Source organism: Herpailurus yagouaroundi, unplaced genomic scaffold, assembly GCF_014898765.1.
Source record: "Herpailurus yagouaroundi ecotype Mexico unplaced genomic scaffold, PumYag 160, whole genome shotgun sequence".
Classification (NCBI taxonomy): Eukaryota; Metazoa; Chordata; class Mammalia; order Carnivora; family Felidae; genus Herpailurus; species Herpailurus yagouaroundi.
The window spans coordinates 4,091,130-4,118,212 of record NW_024412401.1 but is presented as its reverse complement, the minus strand read 5'-3'; the positions used below and the strand labels follow the sequence as shown (position 1 = coordinate 4,118,212).

The 27,083-nt window shown below is 39.9% G+C and overlaps 1 protein-coding gene across 9 annotated transcripts in view; it reads right to left on the bottom strand.

Moving 5' to 3' along the window:
• Window positions 1-19,054, bottom strand: part of CCDC171 (coiled-coil domain containing 171) — a 309,506-nt gene extending 290,452 nt beyond the window's left edge. For 5 of the 9 annotated variants that reach the window (XM_040481299.1, XM_040481305.1, XM_040481307.1 and 2 more), the window contains exons 1-4: window positions 18,026-18,313; window positions 16,285-16,339; window positions 11,708-11,863; window positions 1,011-1,146 (exon numbers count right to left, since the gene is read on the bottom strand). In XM_040481299.1, the coding sequence (XP_040337233.1) occupies window positions 1,011-1,146; window positions 11,708-11,751 (180 nt within the window). In that variant the 5' untranslated portion in view covers window positions 11,752-11,863; window positions 16,285-16,339; window positions 18,026-18,313. Of the gene's footprint in view, window positions 1-1,010; window positions 1,147-11,707; window positions 11,864-16,284; window positions 16,340-18,025; window positions 18,314-18,349; window positions 18,458-18,943 lie in introns of those variants that run through there. The other 4 variants (XM_040481300.1, XM_040481303.1, XM_040481302.1 and 1 more) reach the window with 4 other exon arrangements.
• Between the last annotated feature and the right edge of the window lie 8,029 nt (window positions 19,055-27,083).

Below are 27,083 nucleotides of genomic sequence, written 5' to 3'. Positions count from 1 at the left end.
CATAAACATAAAATTTATGAATTATCTTAGTGGGAAAGAAAGTACTATCTTTGTAATATATACATATAACATGAAGTATCTATTTATACATATACATACATACTAATAAAAGATATAATGATATAATAAAACAAAAATAAACTAGGATAATTTATGAATTACATTGTATTTTTTAAACTTTTTTTATGTTTATTCATTTTTGAAAGACAGAGAGAGACAGAGCACAATCAGGGGTGGGGCAGGGAGGGGGACACAGAACCCGAAGCAGGCTCCAGGCTCTAAGCTGTCGGCACAGAGCCCGACACAGGGCTCAAACTCACGAACTGCGAGATCACGACCCGAGCCGAAGTCAGATGCTCAACCGACTGAGCCACCCAGGCATCCCTGAATCACACTGTAATTTAAAATTCCATGGGGCACCTGGGTGACTCAGTCAGTTGAGTGTCCGACTCTAGATTTCAGCTCAGGTCATGATCCCAGAATTACGGAATCAAGCCCCACATCAGACTCCATGCTGGGTGTGGAGTCTGCTTACGGTTCTCTCTCTCTCTCTCTCTCTCTCTCTCTCTCTCTCTCTCTCTCTCTCTCTCCCCTCCCTCTGCCCCTCCCCAACTCACGCTCACACTCTCTCTTGCTCTCTCTCCTAAAAAAAAAATTCCATACTCAAATCTACTTAAGACTATTCCACAATTGAGCCATAAAAAACTAAATTAAAATTTAAAAAATGTCTAATTTACAAATCTTTTAGTCACTACAGTCATTCATCAATTAATTTTTTATCAAGTTTAACCCATTAATTAAAATAAATTTAAGACAACATACAAATAAACATAATTCATTAGACTAAGTACTTTAATTCCACTGTATTAAAAAAAACCTGTTTTCTTTCTTATAATTCTCTTTAAGCACAAGAATGTCATGGGGATGTTAAACATGGAGTCTGTAACATGAAGTGAATCACAAATAATCAAACTCTGCTTTTAACATTATTTGAGAGAACAAAATTCTACCTCTGCATTGTGCTTAGTCGTTATTTCTAATTTTTCTTTCTTAGCCCGATGAAGTTTCTTTCTGAGATCAGCAGTAATATCCAAGTCTGTTTCACTTTTAAACATTTGTTTTACATCAGAGGAGGCATTCTTCAGCCTATAAAATGAGATAGTAAAATATAATTCTAAGTATAATCTCTAGCATTTCTGATATTCTAATAACTTATTTTTCAGAAATCACAAGGAACATGATACAGTTTTTGCCCTAAAGAAACTTACAACCTAATAAAAGATGTTGATCGCAAAATCTAGGTAGAAATACAAAGGAGTGTATGGCTAGAAAGAAACCACCATTTCAAGATGGTACTTAAAGAATGATCCTATCACAAGCTGTGTAGCTTTGAAAAATATTGAATTCTTTTTCTTTTTTAAATACTATATTTACTTATCGCAAATGTAACAGATACATATTACAAAATGAAGTGTAAATAACAATATAGATTCAGGCTTAAAAACAGCAGACCAGGGGTGCTTAAGTGGCTCAGTTATAATTGGTTAAGTATCCCATTCTTGATTTCGGCTCAGGTCATGATCTCACAGTTTATGAGATGAAGCCCCACGTCAGGCTCTGTGCTGACAGCATGGAGCCTGCTTAGGATTCTCTCTGACCTTCCCCCACTTGCACTTTTTCTCCCTCCCTTTCAAAATAAATAAATAAACTTATTTAAAAAAAAATAACAGCAGACTAAAGCACTCTCTCCCCAAATTAAAATTAAAAAGTTAATGAAGATATCAGCAAAGAGTATTAAGAGATAAAAATCCACAAGGAGAAAGAACACAGAAGATGAGAAAATAGTAATAACATATTAGAAGTTAGAAAGCAGTTGGATAAGTGGTCATTGATTTACATAAGAGATTTGAATTTAAAGCCAAAAGTGGAGAAAGCAACCTGATTTACACCTGAGCCCCCAAAAGCTCAATTAATTGACAACAGCTTTGCAAATGGGATAAAAGTAGAGCAGAAAACAAGATTAATTGGTTGAAAGTCTGCCAAACAAATGAGATCCTCAGATTCTGTACCCTATACATGACACAAGTGGGTACCAATCTCTTCCCCACTCTGGCAGAACACTCGGTAAGGGTTTATTCCCTGGAGAGGATAAAACAGAAGGTCTCTGGATTAGAGACATCAGATACAAATGGTGTAAAACCTCACACCAAAAACAGGAGACTCAAGTCAAAAATTGTGTAATAAGCGAGAGCCCAGGTCTTCTAAAACATCTTGCCTGCCAGAACAATGGCAGCCAAGGAGAGAATGGAAGGGTCTTCCCTAGAGAATCTAACCAGCAAGGTGAAAAAGACCTAAAGACACTGATGCTAGGAGTTCTCCAATGAACAGCTTAACTACATCATCCTACAGAGAATGCCACAAACACAAAGTCTTACCCACTGAGCTTCCAATCAGCTTGATAGGCCCTGCCTTTATTTTTTTTAATGTTTGTTTATTTTTGAGAGAGAGAGTGCAAGCAGGGGAGGGGTACAAAGAGAAGGGAACAGTAGACTGTGCGCTGACATCAGCGAGCCCAATGCAGGGCCTGAACTCACTAATCGTGAGATGATGACCTAAGCTGAAGTCAGATGCTTAACCAACTGAGCCACCCAGGCACCCCTCTCCATTTATTTTTTTATTTTTTATTGCTTTAATTTGAGAGAGAGAGAGAGTGAGAGAGAGAGTGAGAGTGTGAGGGAAAGAGGCAGAGAGAGAGAGAGAGAGAGAGGGAGAGAGAGAGAGAGAATCCCAAGCAGGCACCACACTCAACGTGCAGCCTAACACAGAGCTCAATCCCATGACCCTAGGATCATGACATGAGCTGAAATCAAAAGTTGGACACTCAGCCGACTGAGCCACCCAGGCATCCCCCTATTTTAAATGTGAACAGACAGCTAAGGATCACCAGAAGTTAGGAAGCAAGAGTTAGAAAGAGACAAAATTGTGGGGGTAGGGGAAGAGTCCTCAAAGACTATGCAGGGGAAAGATAGCTTTAAAAAGAGGAAAAAAACATATCTTCAGACAAAAAGAGAAGGTCTAATATCCATAAAACAAAAACTGAATGTAATAAAGAAGGAAATAATCAGAGAACAAAAAAAAAAAAAGAACTCTTGGAAATCAAAACACAAACTAAGAAAAGAAAGGCCAAATAAGTAAATGTAAAAGAAAAATCTCCTGGATGCCTGAAAAAAAATTCCAAGGGAAAATAATTTCCACTTAGAATTTTATGCCCAACAAGTTACTTTTCAAAGACAAGGGAATGAGAAAGTTCTAGTTCATACCTACCAAGCACCAAAACATTTACCTCCTATGAAGTGGCTGATGGAAGATTCCACTAAAATAAGGACTTAAACTGAGAAAGACAGGGGATCCCAAAAGTAGGGTAAGACCAAAAAAAAAAAAAAAAAAAAAAAAGGCAGCAAAGGGACTTCCAGGATGGTAAAGAAAGGAGCACCAGGTAATAATTGGTCAGTAAAGCACAGCACTAAATGGCAATCTGTCCCAGCTGGAGTACTGGACTGGCCACAGCTTCCAGGAGTGATTTCTTGAAGAAGATGCAAACAGAACACAACAGAATACTTCCGGGGTATGGGTGGAACAGGTGAAGGGGATTTAGGAACATACTTATCAGGATGAGCGCTAAGAAATGTACAGAATTGCTGAATCACTATATTGTACAAGTGAAACTAACATAACACTGTATGTGAAGTATGCTGGCATTAAAATTAAAAATAAACCAGAATATTTCAACTATCTTATAACTTGGTTGGAATATGAGGTTGAAGTCATGATAAATTCATAGAAATTAAGCAAACTAAACAATCAATGAAACAATTATCAAATCCCAGAAAAACAATGTACAAGAGAGAAAAAACTAAATACTCAGAGGCTCAACTAGAAAGTTTCCAAAATTATACCATAATCATTGAAAACTAACCAAGATTGCAATATTAATAAATATAAAGGGGACAGAAAAAGGAGGCAAGCATGAATGAAAATGAAATTATGATCTTCTGTAGTCAACAGATAATGGCTAAACCTGAAAAATCTAATACCAATATAAAAAAATTTTAAGAGATACAGGGGTACTTGGGTGGCTCAGTCGGTTAAGCGTCCAACCTCGCCTCAGGTCATGATGTCACAGTTCATGAGTTTGAGCCCCACATCGGGCGCTCTGCTGTCAGCACAGACCCCACTTGGGATTCTCATTCCCCTCTCTCTACTCCTCCCCCACTCATCCCCACCCCCTTTCTCAAAATAAATAAACTTCAAAAAAATTTTAAGAGATACAGATTTTAAAAATCATCTCAGAGTATGGTGACAGTGCTCGCTTTGGCAGCACATACACCAAAATTGGAATGACACAGAGATTAGCTTGGCCCCTGCCCAGAGTATAGTGACAGATGGTAGCTACAGCTATACTTTTAGTGAGCATAGCATAACATATAGACTTGTTGAATCACTATCTTGTACTGAAATCAATGTAACATTGTGTGTCAACTATACTTCAACACAGAAAGTACAGAATTTTAAATAAAATTAAAAATAATTTTTTTAAGGGGCACCTGGGTGGCTCAGTTGGCTGAGCATCCAACTCTTGATTTAGGCTCAGGTCATGATCCCAGAGTCGTGGGATCAAGCCCTGAGTCAGGCTCTGCACTGAGCATGGAGCCTGCTTAAGATTCTCTCTCTTGGGGCGCCTGGGTGGCTCAGTCGGTTAAGTGTCCGACTTCGGCTCAGGTCATGATCTCGTGGTTCGTGGGTTCGAGCCCCGCGTCGGGCTCTGTGCTGACAGCTCGGGGCCTGGAGCCTGCTACAGATTCTGCGTCTCCCTTTCTCTCTACCCCTCTCCTGTTCATGCTCTGTCTCTGTCTCAAAAATAAATAAACATTAAAAAAAAAAAAAAGATTCTCTCTCTTTCTTCCTCTGCCCCTCCCCTGCTCTCTCTCTAAAATTAAAAAAAAAAAAAAATTCTGAGGGTCACATTAAAAAAAATTTTTTAATAATTTTTTTTCAACGTTTATTTATTTTTGGGGGGACAGAGAGAAACAGAGCATGAATGGGGGAGGGGCAGAGAGAGAGGGAGACACAGAATCAGAAACAGGCTCCAGGCTCTGAGCCATCAGCCCAGAGCCTGACGCGGGGCTCGAACTCACAGACCGCGAGATCGTGACCTGGCTGAAGTCGGACGCCCAACCGACTGCGCCACCCAGGCGCCCCAATAATTTTTTTAAATAAAAATCATCTTGGAGAGTTGAAAATGATTGTTTCTAGGGATCAAGACAGTGATCAAGCAAATTAGTACTGTCATTTTTCCTAATAGCAGTAAGTCTTGTAGAACATTAGATTCTTTAAATAATGTATATATGTAAAGTTAATTTTTTTCAATAAAACTAAAAAACCAATAGAGAGAACCAATGAAACCAAAATTTGGTACTTTGAAAAGATTAACAAACTTGATAAATCTTTGGCTAGATTGACAAAAAGGAGAAAAGACTCAAATTATAAAAATAAACAATGAAAGAGGGAATGCCAACCTAGAAGGATTGTAATAAATACTACAAACAATTGTATGCCAAGTTAGACAATGTAGATCAAATGAACAAATTCCTAGAAAGACTGAAATTATCAAAACTAACCCCAAAACAAACAAAATCTGAATAGACTCATAACAGCTGAAGATACTGAATTTATAATTTTAAAAAATCTAAAAACAAGGCCCAAGTCCAGATGGTTTCCCTAGTAAATTCTACCAAACATTTAAAGAGGAAATAATACCAATCCTAACTTTAGAGGAGGTAGAAACACTTTCCAGCTCATTCTATTAACCCAGCATTACCTAAGATCAAAGTAAGTCAGACATCACAAGAAAGAAAACTACAGACCAATTTCCCTCATGAATAGAGATGCAAAAAATCCTCAACAAAACATTAGCAAACCAAATCCAATAACATCTTTTTTTTTTAATATTTTTCTGTTTATTTATTTTTAGAGAGAGACAGAGTGCGAGCGGGGTTGGGGCAAAGAGAGAGGGAGACACAGAATCCGGAGCAGCCTCCAGGCTCTAAGCTGTCAGCACAGAGTCCGACACGGGGCGTGAACCCACAAACTGTGAGATCATGACCTGAGCTGAAGTTGGATGCTCAAACAAGTGAACCACTCAGGCGCCCCCCAAATCCAACAACATCTTAAAATGACTACACAGCATGACCAAGTGGGATTTATCCCAAAAATAGAAAGTTGATTTAATGTCTGAAAATCAATTGACATGATATACCATTTTACTAAAATAAAAGACAAAAATTACACAATCATCTTAATAGATACAGAAAAAGCATTTGACAAAATTAAATACCTATTTGTGATTAAAAAAAAAAAAAAACTTGGGGTGCCTGGGTGGCTCAGCTGGTTAAGCATCCGACTTTGGCTCAGGTCATGATCTCATGTTTCATGAGTTGAAGTACTGCATCAGGCTCTGTGCTGACAGCGCAGAGCCTGGAGCCTGCTTCAGATTCTGTGTCTCCCTCTCTCTCTGCCCCTCCCCCACTCACACTCTGTCTCTCTCTCTCTCTCTCAAAAATAAATAAATGTTAAAAAAATAAATTAAAAAAAAAAAAACCTCAACAACCTAGGGATATAAGAAAATTTACTCAATCAGATAAAAAGCGTCTATGAAAAACCTACAATTGGCATACTTATTGGTGAAAGACTGAAAGCGTCCCTTAAGACTGGAAGCAAAACAAAGATGTCCACTTCTATTGGAGGTTCTAGGCAGTACAATCATGCAGAAAGAAAACAAACAAACAAACAAACAGAATATATATTAGAAGGGAAGAAGTAAAACTGTCTTTTTTTTTTTTTTTTTTAAGTAAGCTCTATGCCCCTATGTGGGGCTTGAACTCACAACTCTGAAATCAAGAGTTACATGCTCTATTAATTGAGCCAGCCAGGCACCCCAGAAGTAAAACCATCTTTAATTGCAAAGGACATGATCCTTTAAGAATATCCTAAGAAATTCATTAAGAAACAAAAACACTGGAATTAAAAAGATTTTAGCAATGTCACAGAATGTAAGATCAATACACAAAAATCAATTACATTTCCATATATTAACAATGAACAATTCAAAAATTAAATTTAAAAAAATAACTCAATGTATAATAGCATAAAAAAAAGATTTAGGATTAAATTTAACAAAAGCAGTGTAAGCTTTCTATAGTGAAAATACAAATTATTGTTTAAAGAAATTAAAGATTTAAATAAATGAAAGACATGCACATTCACATTCATGCACTGGAAGAGTCAGTACCATTAAGGTGGCAATCATCTCCAAATTGATCTACAGATTCATCATAATCCCTATCATAATCCCAGAAGGCTTTTTTGGTAAAAAATTGACAAGCTCATCTTAAAATTTACATGGAAAAGCAAAGGACTCAGAATAACTAAAACAATCTTTTTTTTTTTTTAATTTTTTTTTTCAACGTTTATTTATTTTTGGGACAGAGAGAGACAGAGCATGAACGGGGGAGAGGCAGAGAGAGAGGGAGACACAGAATCGGAAACAGGCTCCAGGCTCTGAGCCATCAGCCCAGAGCCTGACGCGGGGCTCGAACTCACGGACCGCGAGATCGTGACCTGGCTGAAGTCGGACGCTTAACCGACTGCGCCACCCAGGCGCCCCAACAATCTTTAAAAGAACAAATGGTAGAGCATTTACTTCCTAATTTCAAAACTTACTACAAAGCTACAGTAATCAAACAAATAGCATGGAATTAAATTAAGACATATAGATCAATGTACCATAATTGAGACTAGAAACAAATTTATATTTGGCCCATTAATTTTAAATACACGTGTCAAGGCAATTCAATAGGGAAAAAACAGTCTTATCAACAAATAGTTCTGAAACAACTGGCTATCCACACATGCAAAAAGATTAATTTAGACGCTTACCTCACACCATACATAAAAGATAACTTAAAATGGAACACAGACCTAAATGTAAAAACTGAAATTATATAACTTTTAGGAGAAAACATAGGAGAAATATTTTCATGACCTTAAGTTAGGCAAAGATTTCATAAATACACAGATATGAAACCTAAAGCATAGTCCATAAAGGAAAAGAATTGGAGGGGTGCCTGGCTGGCTCATTTAGTACAGCATGTGACACTATCTCAGGGTTGTGAGTTTAAGCCCCATGTTGGGCATGGAGCATACTTAAAAAAAAAAGAACTGGACTTCAAAAAAATTTAAAACATTTGCACTTCAAAGAGACATTATTAAGAAAATGAAGTCAATGGGGTTGAGTGTTCAATTCTTAATTTTGGCTCAGGTCAGAATCTCACAGTCAGTCAGTAAGCCAGTCAGTCATGGGATCAAGCCCAGGGGTCAGGCTGCATGCTGGGTGAGGAGTCTGCTTGGGATTTCTTTCTCTCTCTCTACCCCTCCCCTGCCCGCATGTGGAGACACACACTTGGGTTCTCGAAAGAAAGAGAAAAGAAAAGAAAAGGAAAGAAAGAAAAGGAAAGAAAGAAAGAAAGAAAGAAAGAAAGAAAGAAAGAAAGAAAGAAAGAAAGAAAGAAAAGAAAGAAAGAAAAGAAAGAAAGAAAAGAAAGAAAGAAAGAAAGAAAGAAAGAAAGAAAGAAAGAAAAGAAGGAAGGAAGGAAGGAAGGAAGGAAGGAAGGAAGAGAAAGAAAGAAAGAAAGAAAGAAAGAAAGAAAGAAAGAAAGAAAGAAAGAAAGAAAGAAAGAAAATGAAGCCAAGGCAACAAATGGGAGAAAATATGTGTAAATTATATATTTGATAAAATACTTGTATCCAGAATATATAAAAAACTCCTAAAGCTCAGTAACAAAAAGACAACCAATTTAAAAATGAGCAAAAGGGGTGCCTGGGTGGCTAAGTCAGTTGGGAATCCGACTTCGGCTCAGGTCATGATCTCACGGTCCGTGAGCTTGAGCCCCGCGTCGGGCTCTGTGCTGACAGCTCAGAGCCTGGAGCCCGTTTCAGATTCTGTGTCTCCCTCTTTCTCTGCCCCTCCCCTGTTCATGCTCTGTCTCTCTCTGTCTCAAAAATAATTGTTAAAAAAAAATAATAATAAAGTAAAAAAATAAAAAATAAATAAAAATAAGCAAAAGATCTGAATAGGCTTTTCACCAATGAAGATCTATAAATGGCAAAAAAAAAAAAAGCACATACAAAGATGCTCAACATATTACTCATTAGGAAAATATAAATTAAAATCATAACATGTCACTTCACATTCACTGTAATGGCTATAATCAAAAAGTCAATCAAAAAAATTCAATCACTTATATTGTACAACTGAAACTAATATAGCACATCAAGTTAATTAACCACACTGGAATTAAAATAAATTTTTTAAAAAGATCAGAAAATAAGTATTGGCAAGAATGTGGAGAAACTAAAACCCTCATATACTGCTGGTAGAAATGTAAAATGGTTCAGCTATTTTAGAATACAATCTAGCAGTTTCTTTTATGTTTTTTTTACATTTATTGATTTTTGAGAGAGAGAGACAGAGCTTGAGCAGGGGAGGGGCAGAGAGAGAGAGAGGGAGACACAGAACTCAAAGCAGGCTCCAAGCTCCACACTGTCTGCACAGAGCCTGACGCAGGGCTCGAACTCACAAACTGCAAGATCATGACCTGAGCCAAAGTTGGACGCTTAACTGACTGAGCCACCCAGGCACCCCTAGCAGTTTCTTAAAAAAATTAACATAGGGACGCCTGGGTGGCTCAATCGGTTAAAGGTCTGCCGGACTCTTGGTTTCGGCTCAGGTCACGATCTCACAGTTTTGTGAATTCAAGCCCCACATCGGGCTCTGTGCTGGCAACGATGAGCTTGCTTGGGATTCTCTCTCTCCCTCCCTCTCTGCCCCTTCCTCTACTCTTACTCTCTCAAGTAAACAAACTTAAAAAAAAAATTTAACATAAACTTACTGTACAATGAAGTGATGCTGGTCCTAAGAATCTACACAAGAGAAATCACCTCCACCCAAAGACTTGTACACAAATGTTCACAACAGTATTTTTCATAATAACCAAAAAGTGGAAACAACCTGCATGTCCATCAGCTGGTGAGTGGGTAACCAAAATGTGCTATATCCATACAACAGAATAGTATTCAGCAATAAAAAAGAAACGAAATACTGATTCCTGTTAACAATAAGATAAACCTGAAGAACATGCCTAGCGAAAGAAGCCAGACACAAAAGACCACATATTGTGTGATTCCATTTATATGAATTGTTCAGAAAAGGAAAATCTATAGAAATAAAAAGTAAATTAGTGGTATATAGCAAAGTTTAACTTCATTTAGCCAGATTCTAGAACTCTAAAGAATGATTTAGTCATTAAAAATCATGGCAGATAAATATTTATGTGGTAAAATGTTCCCTCCAAAAGTGAAAAGGCTTTCAGCAAAATAAAAAGTTTATATTTTATTCCCTACCTTTCTCCAGAAAGGACTTAAGGTAGCTTCTAAAGATAGGTGGAAAATGTTTCTATAGCAAATCCTATTTATAGTTGAAGTACATGTTAGTCATGGTCTTTGCCCCACCCACACATCCTGGCTGAAAAGGCAGTCTAGATCAGTTCTTCTCAAACTAAACATGCGCCAGCACTATTCCCCTCAACCCCATACATGATGCTCCTGTAAAATGTAAAATATGTTTTAATTTTTTAGAGAGAGTAAGAAAGAGAGCATGAGCAGGGGAGAGGGGCAGAGGGAGAGAGAGAGTGAGGATCTGAAGCAGGTTCCACACTCAGCATGGAGCGCAATGCAGGGCTCAATCCTGCGACCCAGGGATCATGACCTGAGCTGAAATCAGGAGTCAGAGTCTCAACGGACTGAGCCACCAAGGTGCTCCTAAAATATATATAAAATGAGTAACTAAATACGAAATTTTAAAAACAGATAAAATACAACCCCAAGTGTTTTATTACCAGATTCCACGAACAGAAAATCACTCTGTTACGTGATTATAAAAGTTTCTAAACACTTTCAATTTCTGTACTTGTTCCTTTGTAAACCACCCTTTGGGTTGCACTCCCCAAAGTGACTCAGTTTTACACGACAGACTTAGAGTTTTATATTTTTCACATTAGAGGTGAATCAACCAAAAGTAGGCACCCCCCCCCCAAAGGCTGATATCCGGGTGCAAAAGAGACAAGCAACAGCAATTCTTGGAATACAAACTGCAAGTAAAAGCAGTTGGGATGGGAGCTAAAACCAAAGGAATGCCTGACCAGAAGTCGTGAACTACCACCGGGGCAAGAAGGAAGAACCAGAGCCACCGAGACTGGGGCTGACCAAAGGAAGGACCACAGAGAAATGTGAAGCCGCAGAAATATGAGGACAAAAGATTTAGAGAAGTAGAAACGAATAAGCAATTCTCTAAGGACAGGAGAAAGCACACACACTCTGACTCTCACGGATGAGTTAACCAAGGAAAACAGACTGTTCTGGTGCCTATGAAGCATCTTGCCTGCTCCTCCAGGCGCACAAAGCCTCGCCCCCCCTGCGACGGTCCATTCTAGCACACTGCGAGAATCCCTACAGTCAGCAGCCCCAACCACTTCTCCCTGCTGCTTACGACCCAAAAGCTCTCCTCAACAAAAGGAAGAGACTGGAGGCTTACCTTTGGGTATCAACAGGGGCATCACTCAAAGTGTTTAAACTCATGGTAAGTCTTCCAACTTTCAAAATAGCCCACTGTTTCTCAATGATATACTTCGTTATTGATGATTAAAACCGTCTGAGATGTCTGTGGCTTACAGGTTAGATGGGCTGAAGTCTGTTAACATAGTAAACAATATAACAGTGGTTATATATGTGAGTCTTGAGACTACGGGTGATTTTCGTGTTTTTCTTCAACTTACTTGTATTTTTAAAATTATTCCATTAACACACATTTAAATACTCATATTTTTAAAAGCTATTACGTTTGACTTAAGATAGATTAGAAGCAAAAATGGCAAAATGTTAAAAAAAATTCCTTCTTGTAACAACAAGTTTCTATTATATTATTTTAATTTCTCTAATAAAAGGAAAAATTATCTCAATAAAATAGTGACCAATGGGACGCCTGGGTGGCTCAGTCAGTTAAGCATCCAACTTCAGCTCAGGTCATGATCTCACAGTTCATGAGTTTGAGCCCCGAGTAGGGCTCTGTGCTAACAGCTCAGAGCCTGCAGCCTGCTGTGGATTCTGTCTTCCTCTCTCTACCCCTACCCCTCTGTGTGTGTGTGTCTCTCTCTCTCTCCCCCTCAAAAATAAACATTAAAAAAAATTTTTTTAAATAGTGACCAATTACTCTTGAACTAGAAAAGGAATGTAGAACCTATTTCTAGGGAACAGAATTCAGTTTGAAAGAAAGTGAAGTCCAGGGACGTTTTTAAGTCCCTAAAGCCTTTTTCATAAATGAGATTTTTTTAAGCTTATTTATTTACTTTGAGAGAGAGCGTGCGCACAAGTTGGGGGGCAGAGGGACAAGGAGAGAATTCCAGACAGGCTCCACACTGTCAATGCAGAGCCTGATTCAGGGCTCGAACTCAGGAGTCATGAGATCATGAACTGAACTGAAGTCAGATGCTTAACCGACTGAGCCTCCCAGGCGCTGGGCATAAGTGAGATACTTTTAATGCAATGCTACAATCAAAGAGACCAAAGTACTCCCAACAAATGATCTCATGGTAATTTTTAAAGTCCTTCTCTTAAGGGACCAAGGAAGAATAAAGAGAGTAGTTGTCACTTACACTGACCTCTCTGGAACCCCCTTCTATGAGAGATAATCCAAATTATACAAAGCCCACTATTTAAAGTAAGTTGCTTTACTATATTTATAGTATGAAGGAATCTCTGGAGAAATATTTTAAACAGAGATAACAATAATTAAGCCCAAACAGATACAAATAATCAAGATCCCAGAAGTGTCCCTTGGTATCCCTAGAAGAAGTGCAACATCCCAGAAAGACCATAGCTTTGGACTTGGAGAGATGTGACTTAGGATGCCTTTAAGTATCTTTATGAGTGTTGCCGTGGGCAAGTGGCTTACCGTGTGAGCCTGTTTCCTCAACCTTAAGAAGGGAATAATTACATCAATCTCATATATTTGAGATAGAAATAATACATCCAGCATATATACAGTTCTCAGTCACTGTACATTTCTGTTACTGAGCACAAACCCTACTCTCTATTACCCTCTTTTACTGAACACAAACTTTGAGAATGGGACAAACTTCAGGCAAGCTTTTCTGACTTCATGGAATGCCGTTTTGTGTTGTTTTTGTGCGTTAAAAGTTATGGTGGCTTGTTTCTGAGATTTCCTGGCCCTGTTTCCTCCTGCAGTTTGGTCTAGGCCATTGCTTTGCTTTGCCAATCAAGATGGAGACAGAACCTCGATGCTGAGAACCTAGTAATGATTCCTACAGACAAACACCTAAGGATATTTAAAAACAATCAGTGATTTAGCTGATACTACAATAGTGTGACCCAAGACAAAGATGGAATTTTTACCAACATGGAGGGAAGAATTCTATTTCCCCATGGACCCTAAAGACTAAGTTTGGAAAGAGTGGCAGACAAACAAATACCACTGTCAGTTTACTGATCACCTAATACAGTGCCAAACCCTGTACCTGTGCTTCATACACAGAACCCTGGCCCCTATGACACTGCAATGCAAAGATTATCTTACCTGAGGTTTATATCCTCACTTCAACTGAGGAAGCTCATCTGATTCAAAAAGGCTAAACGACTTGCGTAAGGCCAGTGACCAACTAAATGGTGGATACTAAGGACTCAATCAAGCTCTTCTGATACTGAGTCCCCAAATCTTTTCACCTTACCACCGTGCCCCCAAAGGTCAGACTTCAGAGAAACTGTCCTCACAAGAGAAAGAACAAAATCTTCTATACTTAACAGTAATGTCCAAGGCTAAAAATCAGATATATAAAATGTTTCTATTTTTGTGAAAAAGATGAAACACATACACACACACACACACACACACACACAGGTATACATATGTGTCACAAAATGCACAAACAGAACCCCTAACTCACAGGAAAAGGATAGGGCTTTAATAATGTCTGTTGTGTTGTGTTTTGATTTTATCTTGGGCAGAGAGGTATGGGAAGAGGTAGTTTACCAAATTTAATAAAGTTGTTCCAAGAAAGCTAAATTAAAAGGAATTAAGTAGGGGCACCTGGCTGGCTCGGTTGGTAGGACATGCGACTCTTGAACCCACTGAGTTCAAGCCCAATGTTGGGTGTAGAGACTACTCACAAATAGAGTCTTTAAAAAAAATTAAGTAAGTAATGATATGTGTCACGACATGGGTAAACCTTGAAAACAGTATGCTAAGTGAGAGAAACCAGACACAAAAGGCCACATATTGTGATTCCATGCATATAAAATGTATGGAATGGGCAAATACATAGAAACAAAAAGTAGATTTGTAGTTGCCAGAGGACAGGGAGAAGGGGAATTGGGTCTGAATGTTAATACGTATGAGGTTTCTTCTGGGGAGTGTTCTGGGTTTCTTTTTGGGACTGATGGAAGTGTTCTGGAATTAGATAGTGGTGATTGTTGTAGAACATGGTGAATATGCTAAAAACCAATGAATTGTACACTTTAAAACAGTGAATTTTGAGATGTAAGTTATACCCCAATTTTTTAAATTCATCATCAAAAGAAAAAAATCCTATCTAAAGTCTCCTTTAGGGGCGTCTGGGTAGCTCAGTCGGTTAAGCATCCGACTTTGGCTCAGGTCATGGTCTCACGGTTTGTGGTTTGAGCCCCACATCGGGCTCTGTATTGAAAGCTCAGAGCCTGGAGCCTACTTAGGATTCTGTGTCTCCCTCTCTCTGCCCCTCCCCCACCTCAAAAATAAAAATAAACTTTAAAAGTAATAACGATAATTAGGGGTGCCTGGGTGGCTCAGTTGGTTGAGTGTCTGACTCTTGATTTTGGCTCAGGTCCTGATCTCATGGTTCGTGCGATCGAGCCCTACATTGGGCTTTGTGCTGACAGTGTGGGACCTGCTTGGGATTCTCTCTCTCTCCCTCTCTCTCTGCCTCTCCCCTGCACACGTGCATGCTCTCTCCTCAAAATAAATAAACTTTAAAAAAAAAAAGGAAAAGAAGATAACGAATGATGAGGCAAGTAGCTAGGTACAGTAATGAAAATGTCAATGAAATAGGGAGTTCGGTCAAAGAATTACAGGTTCCTCACATAATGCGTTCCAAGCTTTACTTGAAACTTTCTATGAGATGCCACAAATTAAAATAAACACTTTAGCTAATCTGTACGAGTAATTACAAATTTCTTATGACATGCAATCAACATCAGCCTTCCTCCAATATGTATCTAACTCTGTAAATAATGCTTTCCTTTTGAAAACACTCAATACGCCATTATCTATAAACAAATTATGATACCTCAAAGCCACTCCTACTATCATCACAACAACTGTAACAAAGATCCCCTCTCCAGACAGAGTGCTAAAAACTTTCTATAGATTATCTGATTTCTGTCTATACCAAACCCAAGGGGGAGATATTGTTAACGTCCTAAGGAAACTAGGACTTAAAAATATTCAATCACTTGTCCAAAGTCAAATCTCTAGTACACGACAGAGTCTGGATTCAAGCCCATATTGGCTGACTCCATAGGTCTGCTGTGTGCCTTGCCACTGGCCTTCAAGACATGGTTCATGCCCAGCCAGAGAACATGTGAGGCGTTGCTTGTCAGGGAAGCACTTCTACTCTCTACTGCAGATTTTTCAAACACATCTCATTCTTCCCTGCACCCCTACCCCATCCAAACTAACTACAAGTCAGAGGCTTCCTAATGAAGGAGGACTCAGATCTCCAGTGGATTTTCAATCCAAATGCACTACCACAGGCTTGGGCCCAAACCAGGCTATCCTGTAGCAGTGATCGATAAAGGCAAAGTTTAATTCAGCTTTTTATGTTAATGTATTAATAGATTAATCTTCTGTTGGTAGTAGAGTTGGACTATTCTCACCATTCCTACTAAAATAGATGAGGGATATTATGTATATCCTTCTTCAATAACAAGTTATTTAGAAATAGGTAATGGGGCAATTGAGACCAAGGGATCAATGATCTAGACATCCTAAGAGTAAATACCAGCCAGAAACACAATTCTACTTTAGATTTCAGAGCCACTGCTGGTACAAAGTTTTCCTACCTCACAGTCGAGTCCTTCAGTGGATCATCCAGAATGTATTCATCTCTTAGTGTGTCTGTACAGATCCAGGGGGAAAAGGGAGGAGGGGGGAATGAAAAGATAAAAGCCACTATTACTGAGCACTTACTATGTGCCAGTTACTGCACTAACCATACCCTGATGTCACTGAATCCTCCCGACAGTCTATGAGATGATTATGCCCATTTCACAGATAAGGAGCACTAAGGCTTGGATAGGCTGAGTAACTTGCATAAAGATATTCAATGGGAGGATTAGAATTCAAATTCACCTCTGGCTGACTCCTAAGCCCACCCTTTTTCATAACACAATGCTGACTTCAATAACATCTGTGTTGGGGAATTCTATCTGCAGATTTCTATATTTCACCTTTAAAAGGATGTCTGGGGGCACCTGGGTGGCTCAGTCGGTTAAGCGTCCGACTTCGGCTCAGGTCATGATCTCACAGTCCGTGAGTTCGAGCCCCACGTCGGGCTCTGTGCTGACAGCTCAGAGCCTGGAGCCCGTTTCGGATTCTGTGTCTCCCTCTCTCTCTGCCCCTCCCCTGTTCATGCTCTGTCTCTCTCTGTCTCAAAAATAAATAAACGTTAAATAAATAAATAAATAAATAAATAAATAAATAAATAAATAAAAGGATGTATGGTTCTTTCATCAAAACAAACCATGACAAGGGGGCTGAGACAATCAAAGAATTTTAGAATTAAATAGGACTTTAAAGACCAAGTCTATCCTAATCTCACAGATAAGGAATCTAATGTCTAGTAAGCTTAGGCGACTGGCCTTAGGTTACTAGGCTAATAAAACTACACCAGGACTAATACACAAAGCTCCAGATTAAAACTACTCCCTTCTTTCCTCTTAGCAGGTTGCACTGCCTTTGTTTCTTCTTCATTTCATGAGAAACCACTGTAATTTCTGCTCTACCATCGTTTTGTTGTTGTTAGGCACTAACTCTTCAATAAAACAGGTGACAAAATGGGAGGTGACAAATGGGAGGATCTTCTCTCCAAAATTATGTGAACTATACAAAACATCGATGTGTTTTGTATTCGAAAGAGGTGAACACCAACTGAAATTGGTGAGTAAACTTACGCAGAATCATGAGAGATCTACTTAAAATGAAAAAATATTTATTTGCCTAGGATAATTATCACGATGAAATAAAGAACAGTCAAAAGGAGGCTCTACTTCTGTAGAAAATGTACAGCCCTGGAAAAACAGCCAAATTTTCTACATCTGTTAGAGTCCTGAAAGTAAGCAGTGGAAGCTACAGATAACAGCCTAACACAATTCATTCTTTCATTTATCAAACATTTATACAGTGTCTAATGTGTGGCTGGCATTTTTTTTTTTTTTAAGGATGAAAAAGACGTGGTCCTTGTCCTCCAAGATCTTACGGATTATCGGAGGGGAATAGCTCGGTAGTCAGGAGTTGTAAACCTTAGAAGCAAGGGCATGCCCTCTGGGTCCCTATTCAGTCCTCTGGATACCTCTGCAGCGGTCTCAGATTAAGATTCTCCAAGGGGATCTTTCCCCCAAATATGCGGAGAGGCCCAGCCCAGGGAGCTGGAGGCGTGTCCCCACAAACGACAGCAACAGTCCCAGGACAACCACAAACTAACTCGGGGTTCCCCATAACTCTCACTGCAGCCACCCATACCGTTCCTCTCAACACCTCCCCGACCAAGTCGTTCGCCTCGAAGCCCCCACACCCTGTGGTTACCTCAGGGGGCTCCCGTGGTCCAGACAAGACACCCAAGACCCCAGGGGCAGCTCCAAATCTCAATGGTAGAAAGAGGTCTAGGCCGATCGCGGGGGTCAGAGCAAAAACTGTCGGAACCCGACGGACTCTAGGACCCGGGAGGGGGAAAGAATAGAGAAGGGGGACAGGAGTGGACAAGCCCTAGGGAGACGGTGTTTACAACGGCCACTTCCGGAGACTGGGCTTCCCTCGCAGACCTCCGCAGACTTTCGCAGGCCTCCCGGCCCCGCCCCAGCCGACCTCTCCCCTCCCGCCTCCCGGGGCCCGAAGCTCCAGGATACGCACTCGGAGAAAGCCGAGCTCGGGTTGGAAGAGCTAAGCCCGCGAAGCTGCGCGGCCGCGCTGGAAGGCGAGCAGGCGCATGCGCCGTTGCTGAGAAGCGGCGCGCCCGTGCCCGCGCGCATTCCCGCTCCGCGCCCGTCCCTCCCGCCACGAGAACGGCCTGGCCCACGCTCCAATGTGCTGTTCTCAGCGTGAGGTCCCCAGGACCTCAGAATCCCAGTCTCAGAATCCCAGAGCCGACAGACAATGCATTTTTCTAAGCCTTAAACCCTTTCCGCGTTTACTTAAAAAAAAAAAAAAAAATCTTAGGCTGGATCCCCGATTGTGCATTAAACTGCGGATCCTAAGGCCAGTGGAGCCCTTCGGGGTCTGTGGATTGGTGCCAAAGCCTGGCGGAAATTCTCGGGACTCCGCTTCTGCGCAAGTGGCTGGTTTCCCGCTATTTAGCCTGCTCTCTGCCTGCCAGACGCTTCTTGTTCCCTCCCCCCATCCCCATTGTAGCCCAGCTTGGGGTGGTAAACAGGGCCGGGAAAATACGGGTCAGCGCGCCGATACTGTTGCAGCGCCTTTCATTATAAATATTACGTAACGAGGTACCTTGCAAAAAAAGTCCTTAGAGCCTTAACATGTGTTCCCATCTCTTTCCAGTCTTCCTCCAAGCCCCCTAGTTAGTGCACGCGCACACACACGCGCCTTCCTCCAGTTGATAATTTATACTTTGGTTTCTTCCGGTCGCTGCTTCACAATCTGCTGCCGCCCCAGGAAGATTGGAAAACCAAACCCTCTTTTGTTCCTTGGCATTTGAAAACCTGTTCCCCAAAGAACAATGCAATTTGGCGGGGATTTTGATTGAGGATTTTGTCTTCACCACCTCCACCTCCTCCGCACAAGGCGTTTGATAGAAAATGAACCTTTAATGCTAAAATTGTGCCATGTTAATTGTAATCAACCTGAAACCAGGTGTAGGGGCCGGCTTTTCCGTGTCTCCTTGGGGAAAGCCAACGGTCATAAATGCAAATATAAATTGAGATTAAAACATCCTTGATTCCTGTAACACTGAAACTTAATTGGTTTGAGTTTTCACTTACATTAAAAAAGGAAGCCCGTCCCCCTTCCTATTAATTTCGCCAGAAAGAGGATAATTACTTCAAAGGAAAGAGTTTATGGAAAGGAAAAACGAGCCCGCTCTAACATTTAGAAATGCAGTGGAAAATTACAACAGACTAATGAGATTAGGGCTTGTTTGGCTTCACAAGTTTCAAATATTTATAAGACTTATTTATGTTTTTTTAAAAAATAACAAAATTGGGGCTCCTGCGTGGCTCAGTGGGTCGAGGGGCGACTTCAGCTCAGGTCTTGATCTCCCAATTCTTGGGGTCGAGCCCCACCTCCAGCTCTGTGCTGACAGCTCAGAGCCTGGATCCTGCTTTGGATTCTGTGTCTCCCTCTCTCTGCCCCTCCGCCACTCACACTGTGTCTCTCTCAAAAATACAAAAAAAATAAAACATTAAAAAAAGTTATTTTAATCACAAAATTGAATATTGTATGGCAAGGATAAATGGCAAAGGTATTACTGCACTTTTTCAAGCCGAGAATGAAGCCTTGCAATCTTTATTTATTTGTTCATTCAGTATTTATTGAATACAGACTATATACCTAGCTTGGAGCTAGGTGATAGAAATACAGGATATTTGGGGCGCCTGGGTGGCGCAGTCGGTTGAGCGTCCGACTTCAGCCAGGTCACGATCTCGCGGTCCGTGAGTTCGAGCCCCGCGTCGGGCTCTGGGCTGATGGCTCAGAGCCTGGAGCCTGTTTCCGATTCTGTGTCTCCCTCTCTCTCTGCCCCTCACCCGTTCATGCTCTGTCTCTCTCTGTCCCAAAAATAAATAAACGTTGAAAAAAAAAAAATTAAAAAAAAAAAAAAAAAAGAAATACAGGATATTTAACATAAGTACAATGGGAATCAGAACAGGCAAATGTTAATAAACAACCACGAGCACCCCCAAAGGCTTTAAAGAGTACAGTTAGCTTACTCTGGGAAGATGGTTATAGATTCATCAAGCTGAAGGAACTGGAAGGAACTTCCAGAAGGAACTGGAAGACATGGAAGCTACACAGACCAGCACAGGAAACAGCAGGAGTATTTATTTGGAAAACTGGAAGAAGTTCTGTGTGAAGTCTTCAGAGTGGGAGAAGAGGGCGGAGTAAGACAACAGGCTGGAGAAGTAAGCCAACCCCAGATCACAAGGACCTTCTAGGTCATACACTAGTCCCCCTTATCCATGGTTTCTCTTTCCAGGACTTCCATTACCTGAGGTCAAACAAGATCAGAAAGCAGATCATCCTCCTTCACACATATTCAGAAGATCAGTAGTAGCCTAAGTCTATGTCATAATGCCTGCATCATTCACCTTGCTTCTCTCATCACATTTTTTTTAATCATCAAAAGAGTAGGGTACAATAAATATTTTTTCCGAGAGACAGAGACCATATTCACATAACTTTTATTACAATGTATTATTATAATTTTTCTTTTATTATTGTTGTTGCTAATCTCTTACTATGTCTAATTTTTAATTTAACCTTGTCATAGGTGTGTATGCATAAGAAAAAACATCTGAGAATGCAAGCTGGTGCAGCCACTCTGCAAAACAGTATGGAGGTTCCTCAAAAAACCAAAAATAGACTACCCTACAACCCAGCAATTGCACTACTAGGCATTATCCAAGGGATACAGGTGTGCTGTTTCGAAGGGACACATGCCCCTCCCCGTGTTCATAGCAGTACTACCAACAATAGCCAAAGTCTGGAAAGAGCCCAAATGTCCATCGATGGATGAATGGATAAAAAAGAGGTGGTATATATATACAATGGAGTATTACTCAGCAATCAAAAAGAATGAAATCTTGCTATTTGCAATTACATGGATGGAACTGGAGGGTACTATGATAAGTGAAATTAGTCAGAGAAAGACAAAAATCATATGGCTTCACTCATATGAGGACTTTAAGAGACAAAACAGAGGAACATAAGGGAAGGGAAACAAAAGTAATATAAAAACAGGGAGGGGGACAAAACAGAAGAGACTCACAAATATGGAGAACAAACTGAGGGTTACTAGAGAGGTTGTGGGAGGGGGAATGGGCTACATGAGTGAGGGGCACGAAGAAACATACTCCTGAAATCACTGTTGCACTATATGCTAATTTGGATGTAAATTTAAAAAAATAAAATTAAAAAAAAAAAACATAGAGTATCTAGGATTCAGTACTATCTCCAGTCTCAGGCATCCATTGGGGGTCTTAGAACATATCCCCCACAGACAAGGGAGGACTACTACTATACTTACTTTATCAAGCAATGAAGCTAACAAAAGGTGTTGAGCAGAAAAGTTATAATAATTACACAATCAGACTGACTTAAAATATTTGGACGTTTCCTATGTTTTTCTAATAGTTATAAGGTTAATTCTCTGCTGTTTCTGTTTGCCTAAGGTTACTTACAAAAAGCTGTACATAAGGATGCTCTCAAATTCACTACCCTTTTAGTCTTAAAAGTCCCAATAATCACCTCGTTCTTTTTACTTTCAAGGTAATATTCAATTCATCCCCAGCACCCCACCAAAACAGCTTCCAAAGTCAATAATGACCTCATTGCTAAATCCCAGACCCCTTGAATTCACTGACACTTTGATCCTCCTCCGATTTTTCTCCAGCATAGGTAAGACTCTTGGCTTCTCCGACTCTCTGACCTTTTTATTGCTTGCTGCTCAGAGAACTGTTCTCTCCTTCTTGTCCCTCAATGTGATAGTTTCTTAGTTTCTGCCCTCAACTTTCACATATCACCACATAAGTGTCCTCGGTGATGTCATCCATCCCTGTGTCCACGTGACATATAATGTCGTAAACTCAGCTGTGGTTGTACTTTCGTTTTGTTTTGAGAGAAAGAGAGAGAGAGAGAGAGTACATGAGAGTATGAGCAGGGAAAGGGCAGAGGGCGAGAGAGACCGAGAGTCTTAAGCAGGCTCCATGTTCAGAGTGGAGCCTGACTCAGGGCTCCATCTCATGACCATGACATTGTGACCTGAGCCAAAATGAAGAGTTGGATGCTCAACTGACTGAGCCACCCAGGCACCCCTGTGGTTGTGAATTTTTAACTCTCATCTGAATAATATCTGGAAATATTGAATTCAACATATCTAAACACGATCTTTCTTAAATTCCTCATGGAGCGCCCCCCCCAAACCGCTCCTCTGCCTATTTATAAAACTAATCTCTGGGATGCCTGGGTGATTCAGTTGATTGAGCGTTCAACTTGGGCTCAGGTCATGATCTCACCCTGAGTTCAAGCCCCACATCAGGCGCTGAGCTGACAACTCAGAGCCTGGGGCCTGCTTCAGATTCTGTGTCTCCGTCTCTCTCTGTCCCTCCCTTGCTTACATTCTGTCTCTTTCTCTCTCTCTCTCAAAACTAAATAAATGTTTAAAAAAAAATTTTTTAACTTATCTCTTAGACACCCCAATGAAAAAAACTCAGGGGGCACTGAGGTGGCTCAGTCAGTTAAGCGTCCAACTCTTGATTTCAGCTCAGATCATGATCTCACGGTTCATGGGATTGAGTGCCCCATCAAGCTCCACACTAACAGTGCTGAGCTTGCTTGGTATTCTCTCTCTCCCTCTCTCTTGCCTGCTCTCTCAAAATAAATAAATAAACTTAAAAAACAAAAAGAAAAAAACTCAAAGAATCTTTCTTCTTTTTCAAGCTCCCAATTCCTACACCTAAGAATCACTAAATCCTACTTCCTTTAACTCTCCTGTCTTGTTTCTATACCTACGACTAAACATCTTCATGTGTGCGTTTCTTTACTGCTTCATATTCAGACGCTTGTGATCAGAACCTGTGCTGTGGCCCTAATGTAAGTCACTCTCCCCACCTTTCTGTGCAAATTCTCAACATTTTTATAAGTTGACAACTCAACACCTAGGGCATTTTTAAGCTGGTAAATATGAGAGAAGATCAAAAACTTAAAAAAAAAAATCAAAAGCAGGCCTAAGGGCACATGTGTACCTTTCTGACACTAGGGGAGTGTTATGAGCTGATTTTATGCATGTGAGCCCCAGGGTTTTTTAAGCACCAGATGAACCGCATCCTTTTGACCCTTCAATAACCTCCCTCAGAAGGTTCAAACACCAGGTGCTTGATTATTATGCTGCTTTGGTATCAATTCTCAGAACTACAAGACCTCGCCATAATTGTTTCTCTCAGTGGCTCTGGTCCTTTCTTCCTTCAGTCCCCATTCTGTGTGCTACAACAGAAATGGCCCTTCTAAAGCATTGTCAACCTTAAAAATTAAACAACAGAGGTTATCAAGCAGCAAATGAGTTTATTCAGAAATAGCAGAAGAATTGCAACTTGGAACATACCAACTATGGTGAACCATAGGCAAGTCCAGAGAACAAAAGGAAGAAAACATCCTTTTATAGAGGAAAGGAGAAAATTGGGAGGACTTGTTTTGAACAAAAGTTCATTGGTGGAAAATAAGAGTTACATATATAATTATCACATTGTAACTCAGATTATGTTACCCTATCAATCAATTCTTTTAATGGCTCCTCAGTCCTTACTGCATAAAACCCAAACTTAACTCTTCCCCCTCCCTCATCAATCAAGGGCCCCTAGTCTTGTCCCTTCCTGCCTTTCCAGCCTTGCTTTCTCCTTTTAAACAATAAATCCTCCCTTTCATTCACATAGCAATGGAAAACACAAAACATTGAGGGAATAAATGTAGTAAGACATAGGCAAGGACTTATAGTAAAAGTTTTTAAAAATTTTTAAACTACATTTTTTTAATTTTTTAAGTTATTTTGAGTGGGGAGGGGCAGAGAGAGAGAGAGAGAGAGAGAGAATTCCAAGCAGACTCCACACTGTCAGCACATAGCCTGATGCAGAGCTCGATCCCATGAACTGTGAGATCATGACCTGAGGCAAGATCGAGAGCCAGTTGCTTAATTGACTGAGCCACCCAGGCACCCCTAAAAGTTTTAAGAATGATTATATGGTCAATTAATCTTCAACAAATGATGTAGGACTACGCAATGGGAAAAAGTCTCTTCAACAAATAGTCCCAGGAAAACTGGACAGCTGCATGCAAAAGAATGAAATTGGACCATGTTCTTATGCCATACACAAAAATAAACTCAAAAGGGATTAAGGACCTAAATGTGAGACCTAAAACCACAACAATTCTAGACGAAATCCCAGACAGTAGTTTCTCTGACATCAGCTGTAGCAACATTTTTCTAGATACGTTTCCTGAAGCAAGGGAAACAAACAAAAAAATAAACTATTGGGATTACATCAAAATAAAAAACTTCTGCACAGCAAAGGAAATAATCAACTAAAAGACAAACCTACAGAATGGGAGAAAATATTTGCAAACGGCACATTCAAGAAAGGGTTAGTATCCAAAATATATAAAGAACGTATACAACTCAACACCAAAAAAATAATCCAACTAAAAAAATGAGCAAAAGATTTGAACAGACATTTCTCCAAAGACATACAGATGGCCAACAGACACATGAAAAGATGCTCAACATTACTAATCATCAGGGAAATGTGAATCTAAATCACACCTGTCAGAATGACTAAAATCAAAAACACAAGAAACAACAAGTGTTGGCAAAGATGTGGAGAAAAAGGGAACCTCATGCCCTGTGTGTAGAAATGCAAACTGGTGTAGCCACTGGGGAAAACAGTATGGAGCTTACTCAAAAAACTAAAAATAGAACTACCATATTACCAGTAATTAGACTACTGGTATTTATCCAAAGCATACAAAAATGCAAACTCGAAAAGATATATGTTTATTGCAGCACTATTTACAATAGCCAAATTATGGAAGCATCCCAGCTGTTCATAGAATGGATAAAGATGGTGTGGTATATATACAATGGAATATTACTCATCCAGAAAAAGAAAGAATGAAATCTTGCCATTTGCAAAAACATGGATGGGTCTAGAAAGTATAATGCTAAGCGAAAGAAGTCAGAGAAAGACAAATAGTGTATGATTTCATTCATACGTAGAATTTAAGAAACAAAATAAATGAGCAAAGAAAAAAAAGAAACAAACCAGAAAGAAGACTCTAAACCATAGAGAACAAACTGATGGTTACCAGACAGGAGGTGGGTGGAGGGATGGGTGAAATAGGTGGGGGGTGATTAAGAGCACACTTCCACAATGAGCACTGAGTTATATATAGAATTATTGAATCACTATCTTGTAAACCTGAAACTAATATAACACTGTATGTTAACTATACTGGAATTCAAAAAATTTTTAAGTTTTAAGATATATAGATTATTATAAAAGATTTGAATTCCAACACATTTTTTATTAAATATATGTGTCAAGCACTATGCTGATTGGTTTCACATTTATCCTCTTTTTTTTCAAAAATGCAAATACCTTTATCATTTGTCCCAATAATACATTGTCACTTAAGAAATTGAGGTGGGGCACCTGGCTGGATCAGTTGGTGGAGCATCTGATCAAGAGATCATGGGTCATGAGTTTAAGCCCCACGTTGGGTGTAGAGATTAATTAAAAAAAAAAAAAAAAAAAAAGATGGGGCGCCTGAGTAGTTCAGTTAGTTAAGCATCCGACTTTAGCTCAGGTCATGATCTTGCCGTTCACGAGTCCAAGCCCCACATCGAGCTCTGTGCTGACAGCTCAGAGCCTGGAGCCTGCTTCAGATTCTGTGTCTTCCTCTCTCTCTGCCCCTCCCCAGCTTGCACTCTGTCTCTGTCTCTCTCAAATATAAATAAAGGCAAAATAATAATAATAATAATAATAATAATAATAATAATAATAAAGAAAGAAATAAAGAGATAACAACATTGTGAGAGAATGTCTGTTTCCCTCTGCCCTTGGCAGCACTACATTTTTTTTTTTAGTGCTTATTTATTTTTGAGAGAGAGAGAGACAGAGTGTGAGTCAGGGAGGGGCAGAGAGAGGGAGAGACACAGAACCTGCAGCAAGCTCCAGGCTCTGAGTTGTCAGCTCAGAGCCCGATGCGGGGCTCGAACTCACAAACCATGAGACCGTGACCTAAAAGGAAGTCAGACACTTAATCGACTGAGCCACCAGGCACCCCAGCACTAGATATTTTTGCAGTATTGAAACTTTTCCAATCTGATAGGCCAAACGTGATGCATCATTGTTCTAAAGTTCTTTTAATTTGCATTTATCTGATCATTAATGAAGTTCGGTAACATCTAGAAATGCCATTTTAATCTTACATTCCAGGAAGCATGAAACCACTGTTACACCACCATTGCCCAACAGAAATTAGAGCGGAGAATTTGCCAAGCCTAAGAATTCAATTCATCACTTTACAAAGAAGAACGTCGACTTCAGGGAAGTCCTCAAGGAAGATAGTGGAGTAGGAAGAACTACGCTCACCTCTCCCATGAATGTAACTACGTAACACTCAAATCAGTATAAACAACTCATAAAATGACCTGAAGACCGGCAGAATAAACTCCACAAGTAAATGTAGAGAAGAGACTACATCCAGGAGGAGAGGAAGGGCAGAGATGTGATGGAGAGCTAAATGGACTCAAGAGCTACTCATGGGCAGAATCGCAGAGGCAGAGAAGAGAGAGAAATAGACCCTCACACAGGAGAGCCCACAAGGGGAAGATGAATCCCCATAGCATTTGGCATAACCTTAC